Raw genomic sequence first — 20,905 nt, 5'->3', positions numbered from 1 at the left:
TGACATTCGTCAACATCCTAAACTTACGCTTGTCAGATAAAAGAATAGAAACACAAATAAACTCAACATCCTCTAGGCATTTTAGAAAGATGAGGTATGCATACAATCCTTTCAACTCTGACCTTTGTAACTTTAATTGACATATTGGAAACTTCTGTGGGTTATTTAAAAAAAACTAAGAGGTACTTGATTCTGGGGGGAAATTGAAACATTAAGGCAACAATAGCTATCTGCGCATACATAATAGGGCCTGCAAACTCAAAGGATAGCTTCTTTGATGATGATGATGATAACGACGATGACTGTTTATCAAGCATTCAACACGGAACTTTCACATCACCTCATATATTTGCATACATTAGTTTGTGAGACTACCCTAAGATCCTCCTTGTTTCTCTAAACAGCACACTTGGAACAGTTGATGCAAAAGATCTATCTTGCATGAGTACACAGTTGAGAAAGAGTTACCGGGTATATAAAAAGGGTGGAATACAAAAAGTTTAAAAATGCTTATATGAAGGTATGCCTATAAATAAAGGATCTTTCTCCGACTTCCATCTCTGTCATCTTGTCTCACTGTGTGATTGCACAACAGTTTCCATCACAACAATCAGCACGATGATTTTGGGCTTCTGGAGTAAGAATGGGCACTCCCTTAAAACTAGAAACACTAAAATCTGTAAGTGAGCTTTTAAAGACTTCCTTGACACTCCCTAAGAAACCTCAGTGAAATTTAGTTCCAAGGAATATGTAGCGCATGAGTTGCAGATCAGGAACTCATTTAAACCAGGACGAGAGTCTATTTTCTCATTACAAAGACTAAGTGATTAATTTATTATGATTTCCAGTGGAGTTAGCAGTATAGATTACCGTACCCTTTGAAACTTGTGATGGTTGAGAGTGAAAATTATACGGATTCTTGAACTTTATGTTTCCAGTTGTTCCAAGTTTGCATGTGTTTTAGGGAAACATGCTGTCGTGTGTGTGTGTGTGTGTGTGTGTGTGGAGCTGGTGCAAAAAATAGAAAAGGGGGGCACCCCACATTCCACCCTGGCTAGCATGAGGCCAGCATGGGATGTGGCAGTGACTCCACCACTTCTTTCAGTCCCACTGCTCAAAGGTAGAAGTTAGACATGCTAATTCTAGCAACTATATACAACAAAATATCTAAATACAAGTATTTGGGTATGTCTAGGTAACCTGTATCAATTAAAGAGAGTTTTCCTTCCGTTGAAGTGTGATTCTGATCAGTGGTAAATAGAGGAGATAGTGGCTGTTTCAGACTACTGTCATACCTCGGGTTACAGACACTTCGGGTTGCGCGTTTTCAGGTTGCGCACCGTGCCAAACCTGGAAGTACCGAAACAGGTTACTTCTGGGTTTCTGCGCATGCGCAGAAGCACCAAATCGCAACCCGCGCATGCACAGACGCGGCGCTGCAGGTTGCGAACGTGCCTCCCACACGGATCACGTTCGCAACCAAGCATCCCCTGTACTCTGATATATCTGAAGAGGTGTGCATGCACACGAAAGCTCATACCAAAAACAAACTTAGTTGGTCTCTAAGGTGCTACTGGAAGGATTTTTTTTATTTTGTTTCGACTATGGCAGACCAACACGGCTACCTACCTGTAATTAGAACTCTGATATAAAAGGCTCTGATCGTACATGCATGCCCATACTAGTGTAGAATAGCAATAAAGTAACTCCTTTTAACCATTATAAGGGCAAAGGGGGAGTTGAAAATGTGATAAGAGAAGCTTGCTGGACAATTTTAAGCGGCTCTTCTTAGGAAGCAAATGTGCAAACATAATGATCTTTTACTTGGCTTAGGCTTTAGTGCAGCGGGGTGTTTTGATCCAGTCTGTACCCATTCATTTCTTACCAAATTAAGACAGTGCACAACTGAATACAAACAGGACCATTTCTGCCAACACTGTTGCCATAGTTACCAGTAGTGAGTGATACTGCCTTGCCACACATTCTGATGCAAGGCTGTCACAAACCCCCTGGTATTTTCAGTTTGGTGAGACCAGATTTTTTTACATTGTTTTGACTTTTTTTCAGTCAATAAATTGTCCAGCTCTTATCTCAGCACCCATTTTTTTGATCAATACCATCAGGAATTCATGCAAATGGCTCGAGGACTGAGCTTTGGGAACACTTCTTGAAGACCTAGTGGTGTATCACCTAGATTTTTGGCTTACTACAGCTCTATGTAGCACTCTGCTGAACATTTTTGGACAAGCCAGGAATGTTGAATAGTCCACTCAGTTAGAGTGGACTGCAGCTAGGGGGAGAAATGCAAAAGGCAAATTAAATATTAGTAAGAAGTAAATAAGCATTATTGTACTAGCCAAAGACCATGATGAAACCATAGAAACACTATCAGAAAAAGAAATATCTATACATCTACCGTATTTTTCGCCCTATAGGACGCACTTTTTCCCCTCCAAAAATGAAGGGGAAATGTATGTGTGTCCTATGGGGCAAATGCAGGCTTTTGCTGAAGCCTGGAGAGCCCCACCGCCAGCCCCGCAAACTCGGGGGACAGCGGGAAGGCGCAGCCTGGGGGGGGGGAATAATTTTTTCCCCTTTTAATTCCCCCCCCCCCAAAAAAATCTAGGTGCGTCCTAAGGGCCGGTGCGTCCTATACGGCGAAAAATATGGTATATATCTGTATAAAAAAAGCAGTACCTCTGCCTAAACCATTGGAACCATAAAATACAGGTGTATGCTTAAATTGGTGGTCTCCACACAGCATACAGTATTTTCCTATTTAGACCCCTGAATTGCTAAGAAGTGTGCATTTAAGTAGAGTTGTTGAAGATGTAAATGTTTCGAATAGTGCTGTCAGGCGTGGAGAGCCCTCCTCTTCCTTCGGTAACAATAAGAATTAACATGCAGTTGATATAGTCCTTTTATTACAGCATCATGCTGCAAGCACAAATACACAGCTCTCCACAGGGAGGGCAGTTGGCTACTCTAAATCCTCCTTCCGACTTCCACAGCATTTTAGGCACCAACGGGGAGTTCCTCCCTCCCTCTGACTCCTTTGCTCTCTGATATGTACGTTTGGACCTCCGAGTTCGTGGAGAGGGGGGTCCCCTAAACTCTCAAGTGACGTCTCAACTAGCTGCCCCCTCCCTTCTGGCTCCCTTGTTATTATCTTGTAATTGGATAACTCCTCCCTAAGCTGTTCAGCTTCTGTGTCTCTCTCTGTGACTCTTCGCCCTCCAGCTCTCCATCAGAGAGAAGCTGGTCTGCCATAGAATGCGTTCCCCAGTCCTCGTCTTCAGACCATTCCCTGACAAGTGCAAATGACTGTGCTGTGAACTGACTTAGTTTAAATCACATTCAACTAACTGCTTTTTCTCACCTCTCTCTTTCAGTAATAGTTATGCCCGTGTGCGAGCTGTGGTGATGACCCGTGATGACTCAAGCGGTGGATGGTTACCACTTGGAGGGGGTGGTCTAAGCTATGTCACCGTTTTCAAAGTCATTCACCAGGAAGAAAATGGCTGTGCTGATTTTCTTATACATGGGGAGCGTCTCAGGGATAAAACGGTAAAGACAACTATTTCTTTCTTCTGCCATTATGAACATTCATATTTCTGTGTATCTTTCTAATCTGGACAATATGGGAGTAAGGTGCTTTTATGATAATAGTTTCATTTTGTTATTTGATAAAAAAACCAAAAACAAGCAAATGTCTGAGACAGAGGAGAGTGTTTTATTTTAATTTTTAAAAATTGCCTCTCGTTTCATAACCCAAATAATATTTCACACTAGGCTATAAAAATCACAGTAAAACTGTAAAACAAACAATAAGAATAGGAATGTAGTCTAGTATATTGTTACACCAAGTTCTATTTTTAAAGCTAGACCACTTCAACCTGGGCTTCAGTCATTTTGGAAAACTTAAAACTAATCACTTTTAAGAACAATAAATGGTGGGATAGAATGCATAAATATGACATTAATTTTATGTGGAAACAGAGTTTTATTTATTTATAAATATATTTATATTCCACTCATAGCAATGTATCATAGTAGTTTACAACAATGCAAAACTTTAAAACCATACAGTAAAATCGTAAACAATTAAAAACAAGTTAAAAGCAAAAGTTTGTTCCAGAACTGAAGAAGCATTGGAAAGGTGCCGGAACTTTTTGCCAATTCCGCTTTCCCATTGCAGCACCCTGCAACCCAAATCTGTTCCCGATAATTCAGGGACCTTTCCGTGCAACATGGAAGGTGGTACAGAGGCTGCAGGGAAACTGCCCAAAATTGCCTTCCTTTTTCTTACATCAGTGGATGCCTCATTTGGTTCAGAAGAGCTTCTGCAAACAGGACAACAACTTTGTGTTTTATCCCGAGTTGCTTATGCGTGTTTGATACAACTACCCACAGAATCGCTGGAAACCAGGAGCCCTTTAAGAGTTACCTGAAACCTAAATGAAGTCACTTCCAAGATTGGCTCCCTCAAAGCTGGGATTATATATGCAGGACCTTTCCACAAGGGCAGAAGCCAGCCACATCAGTTCAAGCCATTCAATCAGCATCCCCACTCTAAAATATCTACATAGCCAGTCCCTGCCCCTGCGGTTTGGTCCCTTAAATGTTAACGCCAGCCTTGCAGGAGCCACTTCCATAAAGACTCCTCTCCACCCCGCAGACCACCACCCAGCACAAGGCAATCCAAAGAAATAAATATTTATTTCAGGGGTATATTTATTGGGGGGTATTATTTTTATTATTATGCATTTTGTGTTTTTTATCTTGTATTTTTATGTTGTGAATAGCCCTGAGATCTACAGTTGAAGGGCAGTACACAAATTCAATAAATAATAAATAATTTGTGTCCTAAATAATGTTGCCACCATTTAAACGAATCATAAGGCTTACTTTTAATATGCGTTGCTATCCTGTGAGACCATTTCCTGTGTTCATGCTACCAGCTGAGCTGCTGATATGTGATGTAAATCTTTTCATGAATGTGGTTTTGGTTGGGTTTTATTTGTAGTGCTGAAAATTATTCTTAGATTTTTGAATGAGTATCTTCAGAGATGACATGTCCAATGACATGAAGCAACGTGTTCCAGATAGATTTCTATTTTTTTGTGGCAGACCTTAGCGTGGGGACAGAAATAACTGGTTAGTACAGGCGAAACAGTGGTATTGGCTAGAATATGAGACTGGGGGCGGGGGCGTGTTAAGCATATTATCAGATGTTGTGGGGTGATAGTCAAGGATATATCATATTCACTCGAGTCTAATGTGCCATCGAATCTAATGTGCACCTCAATTTTCAGAACCTTGAAACCAAAAAAGTATTTGCTGGCAAATTGAATCTAATGTGCACCTTAATTTTCACAACGTTATTTGGCCAAAAAATGTGATATTAGTTTCGAGTAAATATGGTAGTACCCTCTAAAGAGAAACTTCTTTTTCCCCTTGAAAGTGTTGGCTGATTGCTTATTATCCTCTTTTAAAGGGGCACCACTCCTTTCTACCCTGCATCTTGATTTGTCATCCTATATAGATGCTGACACCCATATGCTGAGCAAATAAATTCCTATTGCCATTTCACAATAGCCCTAGGTAGTAACACGAAGCTATTTATTGTCTGAAAAAGCAAGCAAATCCTTTCCCCACTTCTTTCTTTCTCTCTGCCAGCAGCTTTTCTTACTTGCATCGGCCACAAAATTTGACCTGTATCTCCAGCCAGATTTGTTTCAGAGCTCCTCTGTGACTTTTCAATGTGGCTCTCAATTTAAGACTGAATTTGGCCTGTTTAAAATGTCTCTCTTTTTCGCCCCCATTTGTAGTAATGTGCAGTCTAAAAGACGCTGTAAGTTCTTTTCTTTTTCAACCACCCATCCGGCATGGATTAAGCCTGCCCAAATTATAGACAAATACATCCAGAAGTACTTGTGCAGGGTACCTTTAAAGTTTGATGTTTTAAACAAAAGAAAGTCTATAACCTTTTGATTTTCTTTGAGAATTGTATGCAATTTGCTGGCTTGGTCACCCCTTCTGATGGGATGAAACCTGCCAAATTTCTGAACGACAGCTGCAGTGCAAAAAGAATCAGGAGGGAGGGGGGCACCAGAAACCCCCAGGAAATACTAGGATAGGGTTAAAGTTGTCTCCCAGCGGCGACCCTTTAGCCCCAAGGGTCATTCGTGGAGAATTTACCCACCCCACTGGATTTTGGAGTTACAAGGGAGATCTCTGCATTGACTTACATATGGGAAGATATGACACCCCCCCCCAAAGCAATGTGATTGGAGTTCTCTGGGGAAATAATTCACTGTGGTTACAAAGCTAGAACTCTCCATCAAAATGAAAGATTTCCCCCTGACAACCGCCCCCCCCCCCAATCTTGGTTTCACTTCTCCAAAATGTGTTTTTTGAACATCCAAGACCACAGAGCTACTCAGAAGCTTAGGAGTCCCTGCTCTGACTCATGACAGCATGGAGTGCCGTCCAACTTGGAAACATGAAAGAACCTTCCCTGAATCACCCCAATCTGTCTTGTAATTTTGGGCACACGCAGAACGAATGCGCTCCCTAACGTGAACAGTTGAAAGTGGGAAGAACTGGGAAGAGAAGCTTCTACTGTATCTGAGAAGAGTAGGGAGCTGTGGCAATGATTTACTAGCTCTTACCCATGAGGCCAAGTTTGTTTCTGCTGCTGCTGTTTAGGCTGAGCATGTGACAATGGCATAGACACTTGCTGATGGTGGTGGAGCTAGGCAAGTATTGTGCAAGACCTCCAGGTGATTCTGCCTCTGCTGACTGACACAGGACAGCAGAAACAGCATGGGAACTTCAGAAACTTTGTTTTCACTGATCCTAGGAAATAATTTATAGTATTAGAGTTACCATTAAAACAAGTTTCAGAACCAACATTTAGCTCAAACTATCAGGCTTGTTGCCTGGTCAGTTCATTTTCTTCCCCGCATGGTTGCTTCTTTCCCAGTTAATGTGTTAATGCGCAAAATCATAAGGAAATGTGGCAGCTGGGACTGGGTGCCAGAGGAAATCGAGAATAGCACTGAAAGGTATGGAGCAAATGGCAACAGGAAGGAATGACACATGGGCTCAGCTGGCCAACTGGAGAGATGTTGTATTTGTCATCTCTTGCATTTCTGCCGTTTGTACCTGCCATAAACCACCCATTAAGGTTTAGATCAGGCATGGCCAAATTTGGCCCTCCAGCTGTTTTGGGACTACAATTCCCATCATCCCCGGTCCTGTTAGCTAGGGATGATGGGAGTTGTAGTCCCAAAACAGCTGGAGGGCCAAGTTTGGCCATGCCTGGTTTAGATGAAAAACTAAATTCGTGTCATCTGCTGCAGCGCTATCCACGCTGCCCTGAGTAGTCAAGTCATGCAGTATGGGTGGATCACACACTCTCTTGGTTTATTTAAAGTAGCTTTTGTTAACCTGGTTCCCCTCTGCATGTTTTGGGAGTTGTAACCCAGAACATACAGGGGGCATCAGATTCGCAAAGCTTGGTTTAGAACATATCAGTCCCTCTTTTCAACAACCAAGAGTGAACATAGGAAGCTTAGTATTGTCCATACTGACTGGCTTTCTAGGATTTCAGCCAGTAAACCTAGATTGAACCTGGGACTTTTTGCATGCAAATCTTAAACTCCGCCATTAAGCCAGGGTCCTTCCCACTCAGATATGCTTGCAAAAGTTTTGATTTAAATTAATATTTTGTATGCTGATATTCCAGCAACAAAATTCACTTTAAAGCAACCCACAGTGATAGCAAAGCATTGGAAAACAACACAAATTACACTTCTAACAATTTGAGCATATAATTACAGTTTAAAATAAAAACCCAAGCCATAGTAAAGTAAAACCAAAAAACACATCTAACAATTAATGCAATTCAATACAAACCAATAATAAGTCAATATACTTTTAAAACAAGAATGTGTGACAGTAGCAGAGCAGCAGCCTAAGAAACATTTTGAAAGTATCAACCTGCTCATGGTCAGTGCTGAGTTTCTGAGACTTTCCTTATAGTCCCTTTGCCAACCAAAGTGCCGAGAGAAGGGACGACAAAGAAGAGCCTTTGCAGTACTGGCATATGAACTATGGAATAACATTATAAGACAGATTCACCAAGCCTGCTGTAAGCTTGCTCTTAAGAACCTGTTTTATTCTGTTGGACATTTTTTCCAGTGAATTGTTTGATGCGTTTTTTAGTCTGCTGCTGTTACTGTGTGTTTTTTATCATGGTGATTTAAAATGCTACTTGGTTTCTTAAATGTGCTTATTTTTTTAAAAAGTTAAAATTTAATATATATAATTACATTTACATATATATGTATATAACATATACATACAGATATTATACACACACACACACACACACACACACACACATAAAATAAGCTGCCATGAGTTTAATTTTATCATGGAATAGTGGGATGTAAGTGGCATAAAACAGAGCTAGCATCACACAAGTTAAAACTTATTCTTAAAATAAAATAGAACAATAGGAATGCTTCCAGGAATGGGGGTTTCATTCGTCAGCCCCTTCCTGTACATGAAGTGATAGCACCAGGCAGCACGACAGCTAGGATGTCATGACTCTGACTGACTGGAGATTTCTCAAGCTTCCCTTCCTATGCCATACCATTTGATGAGGTGATTAAGGGTGGGTGGATAGAAAGGGAAAGCAAGTCTTCATGACTGAGCAAATTCCTGGAAAATTGAGTAAAAAATCCAAGTAACCTTTGAGCAGTTGGAATTCCCTCGTTGGAAAATGAACCAAATGTCTTAATTAATGGATGAAGCATAATTTTACCACCCTTCAAACATTACTTACAATAAATTTCATAATGGCCATGTATTGTAGTTCATATCTGAAATGATCCAGTAGCTGATGAACTTTGCTAAGGAAATAACTTCATTAGTTCTTTTTAGAGAACGTTCCTCTCAGAATCTTCCTCAACAGTACTGATTCACGGTACTTTCTGTTCCTCAGACCATCCATTCTCCTTTATCAGGCTTTTGTTTTGTTTTAAGATGTCTTTGACCTGACACCAGCAATTCTAAAATAGGGCTGACTTCTGTAACAGCACTTCCTCTATCACACCAAGGCTTCAGGCAGTGAGAAATGAATTGGCTAGAACTCCAGTGGTTCAAGGTAAACTAAATAGAAAGCAATGGCCCAAAACCTCTCTTCGTTTTGTTTTACAAATGGAGCAATGAGACGAATTACTTTCAGAGAAAATAGATAGCAGGATACACACTAGATGATATAGATAGATAGATAGATAGATAAAATCATGAGCTGGTTCTTGCAAGTGATAAAATGAGCAAGCTTTTAAGAAAACACATTGGGGAGTGATTCTACTTGCTAAGCTTTCAGACATATTTGGCTTTGCATTATGAAGAATGCCTTTGCCATTGTGATTGCTGGAAAACATAAAAAATATAGCTATAGCTGAAAATGTGTGTGATCTTTGGCACAAAAAAACATTTGCATTAGACCCAGGAAGGAGTTTTAATCGGAATTCAGGCAAAAGGTTTGCTTGCTCAGCCTGGATGAGATGTGGTGTTATGATACACAGTAAAATCACTGTATTTTAGTTGAAGATAACTTGTGGCAAAAGACAGGGTACAGCTTCATGAATAAGAATGTTAGCTTGATATGTTATTGACAAAGAGCCTGTCAGGTACCTTGAAAAGTGATAGCACCCAGGATATGGATTTCACTTTGGAGTGACAGAGACTATTTCTGGACTTGTTTACCCAGCTTGTTTAGATCTCTGTTGGAATGTGAAGGGTTTTCTTCTTTCTTTTCACAAAGCACCCCTGACATAATTGCACACTTCCTCCTTTATTATACTTCCCTTCCGAGATCTGGCTCCAGCCAGTCTAGTTGGAACAATTACCTTCCACTCTAACCTGGACAGGTCTGCTGCTCTTTTAAGCTATGTAAACATCAATGGAGAGTTTCTTTTATATGCAGAATTAAACATACATCCAGGCTTCAGTATTTTAGATTTTCAAATGCCACAGACTTGATGATATTTATTTTTCCTTTCCGGTTTAATAATGAGACATTTATTCTGGTATCCTTGCTTAACCGCAGCAAGACAAATGAATTCAAAGAGAAGGCATGGGAAGAACTTCACCATTCATGACTTTCTGAACAAAGAGAAATTGTGCACACCCTTTCTTTTACATGGTGTTCTCCTTCCAAAGTGGATCCTTTCACAGCATTTGGAGACTTAGTAAGATTAGAGTAGTCAGATGAGAGAGGTGGGCATGGATGTGGTGTTTTGCTTGAGTATTGGAGACACTGGTTCAAATCCCCATTCAACCATGAAGTTCACTGGATGACCTTTAGCCAGGCATTACACATACGTCAGCCTAACCTCTTTTACAGGGTGAGGATATAGTGCAGGGAGCCATGTATGTCACCTTGAACCCATTGGAGGAAAGGCAAGATGTGATTGAATGAAATTGAATAGAAAGACTGAAGGAGAAGGGAGACCAGGTACAGTCAATAACCCCTTGACCAGTTCTTCACCAACTCCTGATTCAGGATGCTGTCTACACAGTTCGAGAATATTGTCCAAGACCTGGGCAGTGTTTCGAGCCAATGTAAAGGGAAAATCAGCTTGTGAGAAGCCAGTCAGAGTGGAAGAGGAAAGTGGCCATGTTGCTGTCTTCAAATTCCCTTCGCCATAATTTGTCTTCTTTTAATAAAAGGCAGCCTGGGTTTGCGACATGTATTCTGCATGTAATTAACTGTTACCTCCCTTTGTAACATTATAAAAGATCTCCTCTGATTCACCCAAACACAAACTGAAGTATGTTTGTGCGTACATATCTACACTGGAATAAACTGCACAAAGCATCTGTGGGCTCATCAAGACTGTCATATTTGTGTGTATCTGAAGAAGTGTGCATGCACAAGAAAGCTCATACCAATAACAAACCTAGTTGGTCTCTAGGGTGCTACTGGAAGGATTTTTTTTATTATTATATTTGTTGTGGGATAAGAATCCTGGGCAATGACATGAAGTTCTAAATTTAGTAGATTCATAGGGTTCTGTTCATACATTTAGTTGCTTTTACCTACTTGTTTAAGTTTACAAGCTGGCCTGATTCATACATAATGCTAAAACTGTTGTTGTTGATTTATAAACCTTGGTTAACTCGAACCATATCTTGGCATTATGTGTGAACTCCGGCTTCCTCCTTAACTATAGTTAAGGAGCTGTGACAACCAAAGAGCTGTAGCCATGAGTGTAAGAGCAGCAAAAATCAAAATCAAACCACTCTCAAGGTTTGACTGCTCTTGTTGGTGCTTTTAACTATTTTGTGGTGTAATAAGCTGGAGTTTAAGTGATCATCTGCCAGGTGCCTTGGCTTCAACTGTGGTTTATTAACTATGGTGAACGTTAATCATGGTTTAGCATTATATGCCAACCATGTCACTGTGTACTCACAAAAAATGCATTGGTATTGCTGTATTATAGCCTGGAATCGGGAACAGCCAGTAACTAAGGCAAAAACTAAATTTCTTTCAAGTAGGTTATATATAAATGGTTTTTTTCACGAACTTGTCTTTTTTGGGGAGGAGCTAATTGGTCCATGACATGATTCATTTGAGAGTAGACTTTATTTTTAAACCTTGTTGTGTACAGAAGTCCCTTATGCTAAGTTTTTCCTTTAACTCTGCTTTTCAGGTGGTTTTGGAGTGTACGTTGAAGAAGGACCTTATTTACAATAAGGTTACGCCAACTTTTCACCACTGGAAAATAGATGACAAAAAATTTGGCCTGACATTTCAGAGTCCTGCTGATGCAAGAGCATTTGATAGAGGCATTCGCAGGGCGGTAGAAGATCTTTCCCAAGGTATGAATCTCTGTTTCATAAGCATTTTTAAATATATAGTAATAATTTTAAAATATTTTAAAAACAATTATAGTACGCACGATGTAATACTATATGCGTTAATAAAACTGTGCTGGTCGCCTTTTTGACTGGTTGTCTACAGGCAGTTGTTTCTCTTTTCCCAGTCTGGGCAGCCCCATTAATATTCAAAATAAACATGAAGAGCAGAAGCATAACTATTATACATTTAGGCACAGTGTTAATGTACATTCATTAATGTTAAAAGGCAAGCACCTGTTTCAGCCTTGAGCAAGAGAGCAACAGCAGCTCCTACAGAGCTGGTCTATGTGGCTGAGGGGTAATGAGCAATGGTTACAGCAGAGATAGAACACGATGGTGCAGGTCAGCCATGGTAATAATCCCTGCTTACCCAGGGAAGAGGCAAATCACGAATTTGTATTTAATATTTTTAAAGCCATATACAAAGCTACCAAAGAGAGTCAACATCCTTCTCTACCTTTTATAGAGCATTGGCCACTTATCTAATTGTTTAGATTTCACTTGTATAACGTTAACTAACCTTCTTCCTTGGCACTCTGTTAGCTTCTACGATGCTTTGCTGTGAGCTGCGATTTTGAATAGTTTCCAGAGGATTATTTACTTGCAAATGTGTTTAGTTCATATTATGCCAAGTGAAGTGAGGCCTTCAGGTTTAGCAACCTTGATCAGCAGCGTGTGTCTTTTGTTTTTGAGTCTGTATGTTTTGTAACATACTAGCTTTCGTGAATGTTGAAATACCAGGATGAAGTGTGCTGTGCACATTCAGGACACCATTCTGTATTTAAAGTTCAAACCCCTGTCTGATCCCACACCAGTTTTCATACGGCTTAGGAAAGGCATTAAACACACTGCAATGTAATGCCTCTCTTGAGCCCTGAATTATCAAAATGAAATTTGATACGTGTTGTAGACATAATTCTCTGTTTGCTTGAACTTGACATTGGTAGTGTACATGCCTTGAATGCAGAAGGTCCCAGGTTCAAACCCTGTCATCTCCCATATAACAAAATTTAGGTGATGAGAAAGATCTCTGCCTGGATTCCAAAAGAGCCCCTATCACTCAGAATAGTTGTCTCAGAAAAAAATGGAGAGTCTGGCTAGGGGTACATAGGAAGCTGCCTCCTACTAAATTCTCAACTCTCACATCTGAAAGAAACTTGAGATTTTTATGTTTGTCTTATTCTTCCATAGGTTGTCTGACGTCACATGATGAAATTGAAGTACCTGTAGATGGCTTTCCAGTAAGTGCTTTAAGCTTCCATTATGTTAATTGTATCGTAAGAGATGACAGGAGTTTTCAGTGCTGAAAGTAGTCTTACTTGTATTCGTTAAAACTTTTTGAACTTTAAATCTGCAGAAGGATAACCACGTGAACCGTCTTGCCTTGTAACTATAGAGTTTAGGCTGGGTGACTTTTCTTTGTCATATTTAATTCTCAAAGATATAAGCTATTGCTTTGTTTGAGAGATGTTTCTTTCTTTCTTTTTACCCTAGATGTGTTAATGAAAGAGTGAGCGGATATAACTAAGGCAAAGGGGTGCTAAAGTGCCTGAAGCTTAATTTGAATTAAGGCTGAGCTCTAGAAGAAAAATGTTCATTGCCAAAACTGATACTTGTGAAGGTTGTAGTATTATAAAAATGTCCTCTGATTGCATGTGGATTAAAGGGTTTAATGTCAGGCAGGCCTCATCAGGATTTAAACCAGTAACCCATTTTCAATGTTGAGGTTCAGTCACACAACATGAGAAGCAACAGCAAGATCATTAGTACTTCAGTGTTCTTCCCAAGGCTCCTGTAGACAAGTAATACACAGTGACTACAAAAAATCCATGGGTGAAATCCAGTGGACGTATGGGGAATCAAGGGTTAGAGTTTATGGATTTCATTCACATGAGCTGGAAACTCTTGTTCTAGTTTGGATTATCAGACAGGCTTCACTTTAACTAAGGTAGTGAATTGAAAGCTTTTCCGCCATGGTCTTAGTGTGTGGTGATAGTCTATCGCTTTTAAAAGATATACAGTGGTACTTCAGATTAAGAACTTGATTCGTTCTGGAGGTCGGTTCTTAACCTGGAATGTATCTAAATAAGGATCATATTACTTTCTCATTGCAGTGTTGGAAAACCCAAAAGTTGTGATGCGTTTTCAGTGGGGGTTTTTGTTTTGTTTTTAGTCAAAGATTGTTGCACACAAGTAGATCACTGTTTCGTAAGTGTGTGACTTAATTGCCATATATTAAGATGAGTTACAAGCCTGGAAATGGGAAAAATTGCCAGTCTTTGCTTTTAAAAGCATATCATTACTTGGCAACACATGTGGGTCTTTCAGGCAGTATCTGTGTCATCCTTATAGGCAGCAGGCTGCATCATCAAGATTATCACACATTCTCATATATTTTAACTGAGAATAAACTATACTGTCCCTTCTGTAATCAGATGGGGTGTGCTTCATCTGTTTAACAACATTCACAAATGTTGATAAGCAAAGATGAAAAAGTGTAGGGTGGGTGGCCATAGTTTGCCCAAAATAGCCTCATAGGCCAAATGCGTAAGCCTGGTGGGCCAACACTGGCCCACAGACTGGGGGTGCCAATCCTAGAGATAGAGCAACATCACCTCAGAAGGTGAAGGTCTCTTGCCTTGCCTCAGGGAGCAGGAAAAACGCTCGTTAAAGGTTGGAAAATGGACACAAAATATCAAGTTGTGGTGTGGTTTTTTTACATAATTAAAAACAAACACCACAGACATGATGTCCGTATGAGAAATGTGAATATCCTGGAAGAAAGTTTCAGAGAAACAGCAACTGAAATACTGGTGTCAGTTGGCAACTTCAATAATGTTGAGCTTGAGAATGAGAAATTGGAGGGGGAGGGATAATGGTTGGCCCAGTGATGCAATATGATATCCATTATTCAAAAAAATAATAATATGGGGACTTCGGTGACATTTGTCTTTCATGCAAATGATGATAAATGATGGGTTGAAAAGAAACAGATCATTAGGGTGTTGCCACAGCTAAATGTAAATCCCTGTGGTCATTACAGTTCCCACACGGGCTTGATGCTGACCTGCAACTTGTGAATGCATAGTGAAGTGTCATGGGCCCAGGGCCTTGCTTAGGAGGCATTTATTTATGGGTGTCTGTCAATGAATTGTTATGTGTTTGCCTGACAACCGTTTTTCCATAGTTTCCAATAAAAATTACCATAAATTTTCACACTTGCCCATGAAACATTAGCTCCTTGTGTATTTTGCCTCAGGTGAGATTCCCCGCCCCCTACTTTTAGAGAAAACAATTGTCCAGGTTACAGATAAATTATTGAGATTACAAAACTGTTTTGTCGGGGTCACATTATTTTAAAACACCACAAAAATAAGAGCATTTAAACTACTTGTGGCATACTTCTTTATTATTTTTGTAGGGAAGATCAAGCCAGTTAACTCACAAATAGTTTGGTGTTATTTGGAGTTCAAATAATATTAGCTAAAACAGAAAATACTCTGTAAAGAATCTTACGATTTTTATGTTGGTCACTGCGGAATTACCCAGCTGGTTTTATTTAATAATTTATATGTAATGTGTTTGGGAAGGGAAGTAAGAGTCCTGACATTAGCAGACAATCCTAATTTGGGAGGCATTATTAATACAGAATAAGGATGAGGAAGTTCCACAGGAAGAACTGGGTGACCTCAAGAACTGCAGTAATGGAAATGGAATGAAACTGAGTTCTGCCAAGTAGAAGGCTGTGAACTTCGAGTGATAAGAGACGTTTTTGTTTTCGGCCGGGGGCTCAGCAACAGGGGGAAAGAGCTTGGGATCTTGGTTGATCACAAAATGACTGTTTCATTGATGCTGTGTTGTTACAGTATTGCTAAGAAGATAGAATCAATGTTTGCATTGATTTTGGCAAGGAATTATTACTACATCTGTAAAATGCTCTGAAGGGACCCCGTTTGGAACGCTCGTGCATTGCTTGAAAAAAAATTAATTTAGATTGCAACAAATGTAGGGGGTGGGGACAACCAGTAGGATTCTGGGAAATGTGGACCTATGTGGAGAGCACAGAGCAAGAGAATGTTGCTTTGGCTTAGCTTTTAGAAGGGTGAGTTCAGGCTATGCAGAACTTAAGAGGAACCTCGTCCAGTGGGGAAAATAAAAATTAATGGTTACCGATTGTCTGCTAATTTAGACTGGAGCTTTCTAATGGATGAAAATCTGATTCTAGTGCAAGATTCAGAAACCATCTCCCTGGAAAATTTGAGAGTAAAAATCAATGCTTTTTTCCAAGAATGCTGAGATTTCTGCAGAACATTTTATCATAAAATAAACCCCAGACGTTCTGTAATTTGTTAAAAATATGTTAATGCCCAGGGCAAAGAAAATCCTATGTCTTGGATTCACTTCTAAATATTTAGCTTAACTGAACTGATTAGGAATTTCCAACCAAAAGTAGCAGGATTAATCAGGAACTCTTAATCTCTTTATCCGATAATAAAGTCAAGGCAGTTTGGCAATGTGTTTTGGTTTTTTTAAAAACAAAAATTATGTTCTGTAACTGCAAATTTAAATTTCTGATTACTATTTTTTCTAGTTCCAGTGTCTGAAGGATGGTCTGGGTTGGATGAGAGTAAACAAGCTGAAGCTTAATCAAGATAAAACAGATGTGCAGTGGGTGGTGGACACATTAAAAGAAAAAAAAAAAGGAGGAGTGTATTGAAGCATTGGCTGGAAAGGGGAAATGTTTCTTTGCCTATATGGCATCAGGACTAAGAAAAGTGGCTTTCATTAGCCCAAAGTGCCAAGGCAGGCCAATCTCAGAGGTCTGCCAGACCTAATTTAGGCCCGCAAGCTGGAGATTCTCCACCACTGGTTTAAAGCTATAAAGCTTTTCATCAGCACTTAGGATTGAGCCTAGATATGCACTGACAACCGTGTGCACTCATGAAGTTTCAGTGTGATCCAGGAGTGCCAACTTGGCCCCAGAACCATGGATGCCCGGGGCCATGGATGCTATGAAGCGGGCATGGCACTGGCACCTAAATTTGTGGGTGCCTGGCCTCTTCATGGGGAATTTTGTGGGTGCTCAAGGCCGCAGCGATTTGGCACCTGTGGCGTGATCTGATAAGATCATTGGTCCTAGCCAACAGCTGGAAGGCCCTGCAAACCAGCTCCACTTAGCCATCACAATAGCCTAGTCTGGAAGTCACTAGTGCACAAACAACCGTGGCAAGGTAGCTGGAGTACCAACTGAAATTAATAAAATGTGCCTCTGGACACCCAAATTTCCCAAGTTAGTACAGAGTCCAGAGGCACATTCAAGCTTTCAGGGGACAGCTAGTTTGGGTGCAGGCTGTTCTAAGATAACCATCTCCTAAACTGCTTAGGGCAAGTTAGGAACAGGATCAGGCCAGCAGGCCAGATCCTGAACTTTCCAACCATGATGCCAGGGTGGACTTTGGCATGTTGTTTTTGTTCCGTAGGCTTTGCTGGGGTGATTGTGGGGAAAAGATTTGTCCTGTGTGTACTGTGGACTTTGGCAAATGGTTTGTGTGTGTCTTTACCCATGAGTTGTTTGACATGTTTTTAGTTTATATTTTAAAATTGTTTTACTGGCTAAAGTTAGTCAGTGACATTTCATAAGGGTGTTCCCCACCCCCACCTCCACATACACGCTCGGTATGAACCTTTCTTGAGAGAAAGTTAAATGGTGTTGAATGGAATGCTGGGTAGAATGGGAATGAGTTTTGGGCAGAGAGGGTCAGTGGAAAAATGGCCAAGTGAGATATGAAAGTACAGACCAGGCCTGAGCCTTCAAGTTTAAAGTTCAGGTAAGCATAGGTGTGACAGGAAACAGACAGAAGAAATAAGAAATGAGTAAAAATAGTTTTGAGAGGTATGAAGGGAAAGGGAAATACAGCTGAAGTGCACAGCAGCAAGATTTCAGTCAGACAGTTTTTGAAGGCGCAGGGGAGCCTTCAGCTCTTATTCTGTGTGGGTGATATTGTCTATTTGTCTATTCAGTGAGTGGACAGATCTGGGAAGTCCACCACTTTGCCACCGGCAGCCAACCAGCATAAAGGTAGTGGTGATGCTGGAACTAACAAGATAGGATGCCATATCCATTTTGTCCGGAATAACATGTCTGCTAAGACTGTGGTTGTAATTTCCTGGCAATCTGGAGCTTGAGTGGAAACTTCTGTTAACATGTTATTTCGTTAATTGAATTAATGTCAAAACACGTTGGCCAGCCTTCATAAAATGGCTGACCATTCGACTGCACTGCAATATCCTAGGTTTGGAGAACAGGAGTTTGTGCTCTCAGGGTATTTTTCTGTATGCTAAAAAAGGGGAAGATGCTATATTCTGTGATGAACTGAACAACATGTCACAAAGTACAGTACAGTACTAAAAAGCCACCTTTTTGCTATAGTATAGTGGTAATGAATATTGCCCAGACTATCTGCTGCAGATTGCCAAAGCCACTGAAGTTTTGCTCACAGGTTTTGTTTTTTTTTTTTTTTTTTTTTGCAAAAAGAAAACTAATTGTTCATTTTGATTTTTTAAAAAAGATTTCAGAATTTATGACAGCTCACCTGGCAGCCATAGGCAGCAAGGAATTGCATACACTATAGATAGGTGAATGGGCTCCTGTAGGATTATTCAGCCCTTACTCCACCAGCCCACTTGGTTTCTATGCTCACTGCAGAGGAAATGTCTTCCCTTTCTCCAATTGTTTTTCTTTTGCAGGTTGGAAACTGTCTGGTTTGTGAACTCTTACAAGTGGTGTGAACTGGTCTACTGCTGTAGTTTCTGTAATTAAATTTGGAGGCTTCATAGAGCAGACTGTTGTCTGTAGAAATTTATGACACAATAACCTAGCTAGGTAAATTCAAAAGCTCTACAAAAATCTGTTAGTCGCATCAAATTTTCTGTGCTGATTTGCAGTTATAAGTAGTCTAATCCCCCATGAAGCTGTAGTGAGTGCTCTTATCACTGCTGTTCAATTTAGGAGGCAAATTTTGCATGAAGATTAGTATGTCTATGTTTGCAAGAAGATTGAATTGATCCACACCTGCCAGGAATTGAACTTTGCTTGCAGTACAAAAGGTTTTGAATTAACTTTATTGAGAGTAAACTGGGCACAAGATTTCTGTCTATATCCTTTTTTGCTTCTTCAAAAGATACTCTTCCTGTTTTGCTTTTGTAGTTTGCATTCATTTGGGATCCTAAAAGAAGGGAAGTGTTGTGTCTGTAATTCAGCTATGCTTTTAGGATGTGCTTTATATGGGAAATGTTCTGTCTTAAATGACCGGAAAATATTCTGCAGATTCTAGGCCGCTGCTGAAGGTATTCAGGATGTAGGGCAGAAAATATGCAACTAATTGTAGGGAAACAGCTGTTGGCATTGAAAGTAATTGCTCTGTTCTGCAGAACCACTAAAGCAGAGGTTATTTTGAACTTGAGTCTTAATTCATAATTCAAATGGGATATGGGTGTTGCTTTTAAAAATACAGTCTTATGAAAGGGCTAATAAGCACAAGCGTTAGAAAATATGTAGCCTTTTCTAAGAGGTAGGAGAGTATAGTCTCCTTTACTCTTTTGTCAGATCACTTCTTCAGGAATTGAGGATTGTTTTAACAAGGCTTGCAGAAGAGTGCTGCGTTCTCTTAGCCAACCTTCATCCTGGGAAAAGTGAGGAGAGGAGTTTTGAAGAAGAGAGGATCTCAGTCTGGTTTTCATTTTCTCTACAGCTGTCATCTGGCTTTGAGTTCTGCTGGGCTTCTACAGCTGGAGAGTCATTTTATTGCTTTTACCCAGCATCCTTTTGCTTGTGCACACAGAAATGTTTTAATAGTCTTGGAAAAAAGTCAGAGTATCTCTTAGCAACCATAGGACAGTAATTATTATACCAGCAGCTGGGAGCAAACCAGATTTCCGTTGTGCATTAAAAACTGGCGTAGGTTACTTCATAGATGATACTTGCTAGCCTATGCCAGTGCTGTGGTTGAGGGATATTGAATGTGGGCGGTGCGTAATTGCTTTGGCAGTAGAAAAGAAGTGCGGATTTGTGCATCTATGTCTGTGTTTTATGTGAGATAGAGACCATCAAACACTATATTTAATGTGGCACGTTTTTATACTGTAAAAATATTTTGCTGGTTTTATTTAGTCTTGTTTTCAATACAATAGTAGCCTGTGTTTGGGCCTCTTACTGTCAGAACCGTATTTCTTGATTTTATTTTCTTGCTGCTGTTGTTTTTAAGTTTTAATAACCATCCCGTGACAAAACAACCTAGACTAATTGTTTCCCATCCAAAGAACTATTCTGAAATACTTCATCAAAATGGTTTGTTTGGAAACCAAAATCTTTTTTATTAGGGACTGTGTAGCTACTGGGAGTTATGACATTAAGGAATTGAGTGTAAAAGGATGGGTACTGAGAACATGACACAAATACTGAACTTTTGTATGAACTACAGAAAAGATGTCAAGCGTTTGTTGAAAATGGTAATAACACATAAATAGCCCCCAAGACCAAATAAGGGTGTAGTTTGCAGTTTCCCACTGCACTGATATCGCCTTCGCTTACTTAATGTTGACAATTCATATGCCTCCACAGGAGTATCTGAAGTCCAGAGGCTGTTATAGCCCAACTCCATGCTGCAGTGCTGTGACTTGCTTCAGCAGATCCTAGCTAGTTATACTGGATTGTTAGTGGTTGTGTGGTACACTGGACTATAAGGTCTTTGGACCCCAAGAAGGCTTGGTGTTTGCTAATGCTCACAGTGCTTGTCAGAAAAGCTTTCCACAGCACCATCTGGTGTAGCAAGAGTTGCAGAAGAAGCTATTTCATGAGAGTGTTTTTGTAAACTCTAAAGGAAGGAAAAATGACACAGTCTCATTTGGATTGATGAAATCTCAAACCTGTCTGCACATCACTTTTCTCGTAAGCCTCATGGAC

At 40.1% G+C, this 20,905-nt stretch overlaps 1 protein-coding gene across 1 annotated transcript in view; it reads left to right on the top strand.

Moving 5' to 3' along the window:
• Positions 1 to 20,905, top strand: part of SPRED1 (sprouty related EVH1 domain containing 1) — an 85,222-nt gene that overhangs the window by 52,176 nt on the left and 12,141 nt on the right. Inside the window, exons 2-4 of the mRNA XM_083453162.1 lie at positions 3,393 to 3,567; positions 11,736 to 11,904; positions 13,135 to 13,184. Coding sequence (XP_083309288.1) covers positions 3,393 to 3,567; positions 11,736 to 11,904; positions 13,135 to 13,184 — 394 coding nt within the window. The remainder of the gene's footprint in view (positions 1 to 3,392; positions 3,568 to 11,735; positions 11,905 to 13,134; positions 13,185 to 20,905) is intronic.

The sequence above is a fragment of the Podarcis tiliguerta genome (genome assembly GCF_965153285.1).
Source record: "Podarcis tiliguerta genome assembly, chromosome: 1".
Taxonomy (NCBI): domain Eukaryota; kingdom Metazoa; phylum Chordata; class Lepidosauria; order Squamata; family Lacertidae; genus Podarcis; species Podarcis tiliguerta.
Note: the sequence above shows the minus strand (reverse complement) of the source record. Positions and strands in the feature narration are given on the sequence as shown.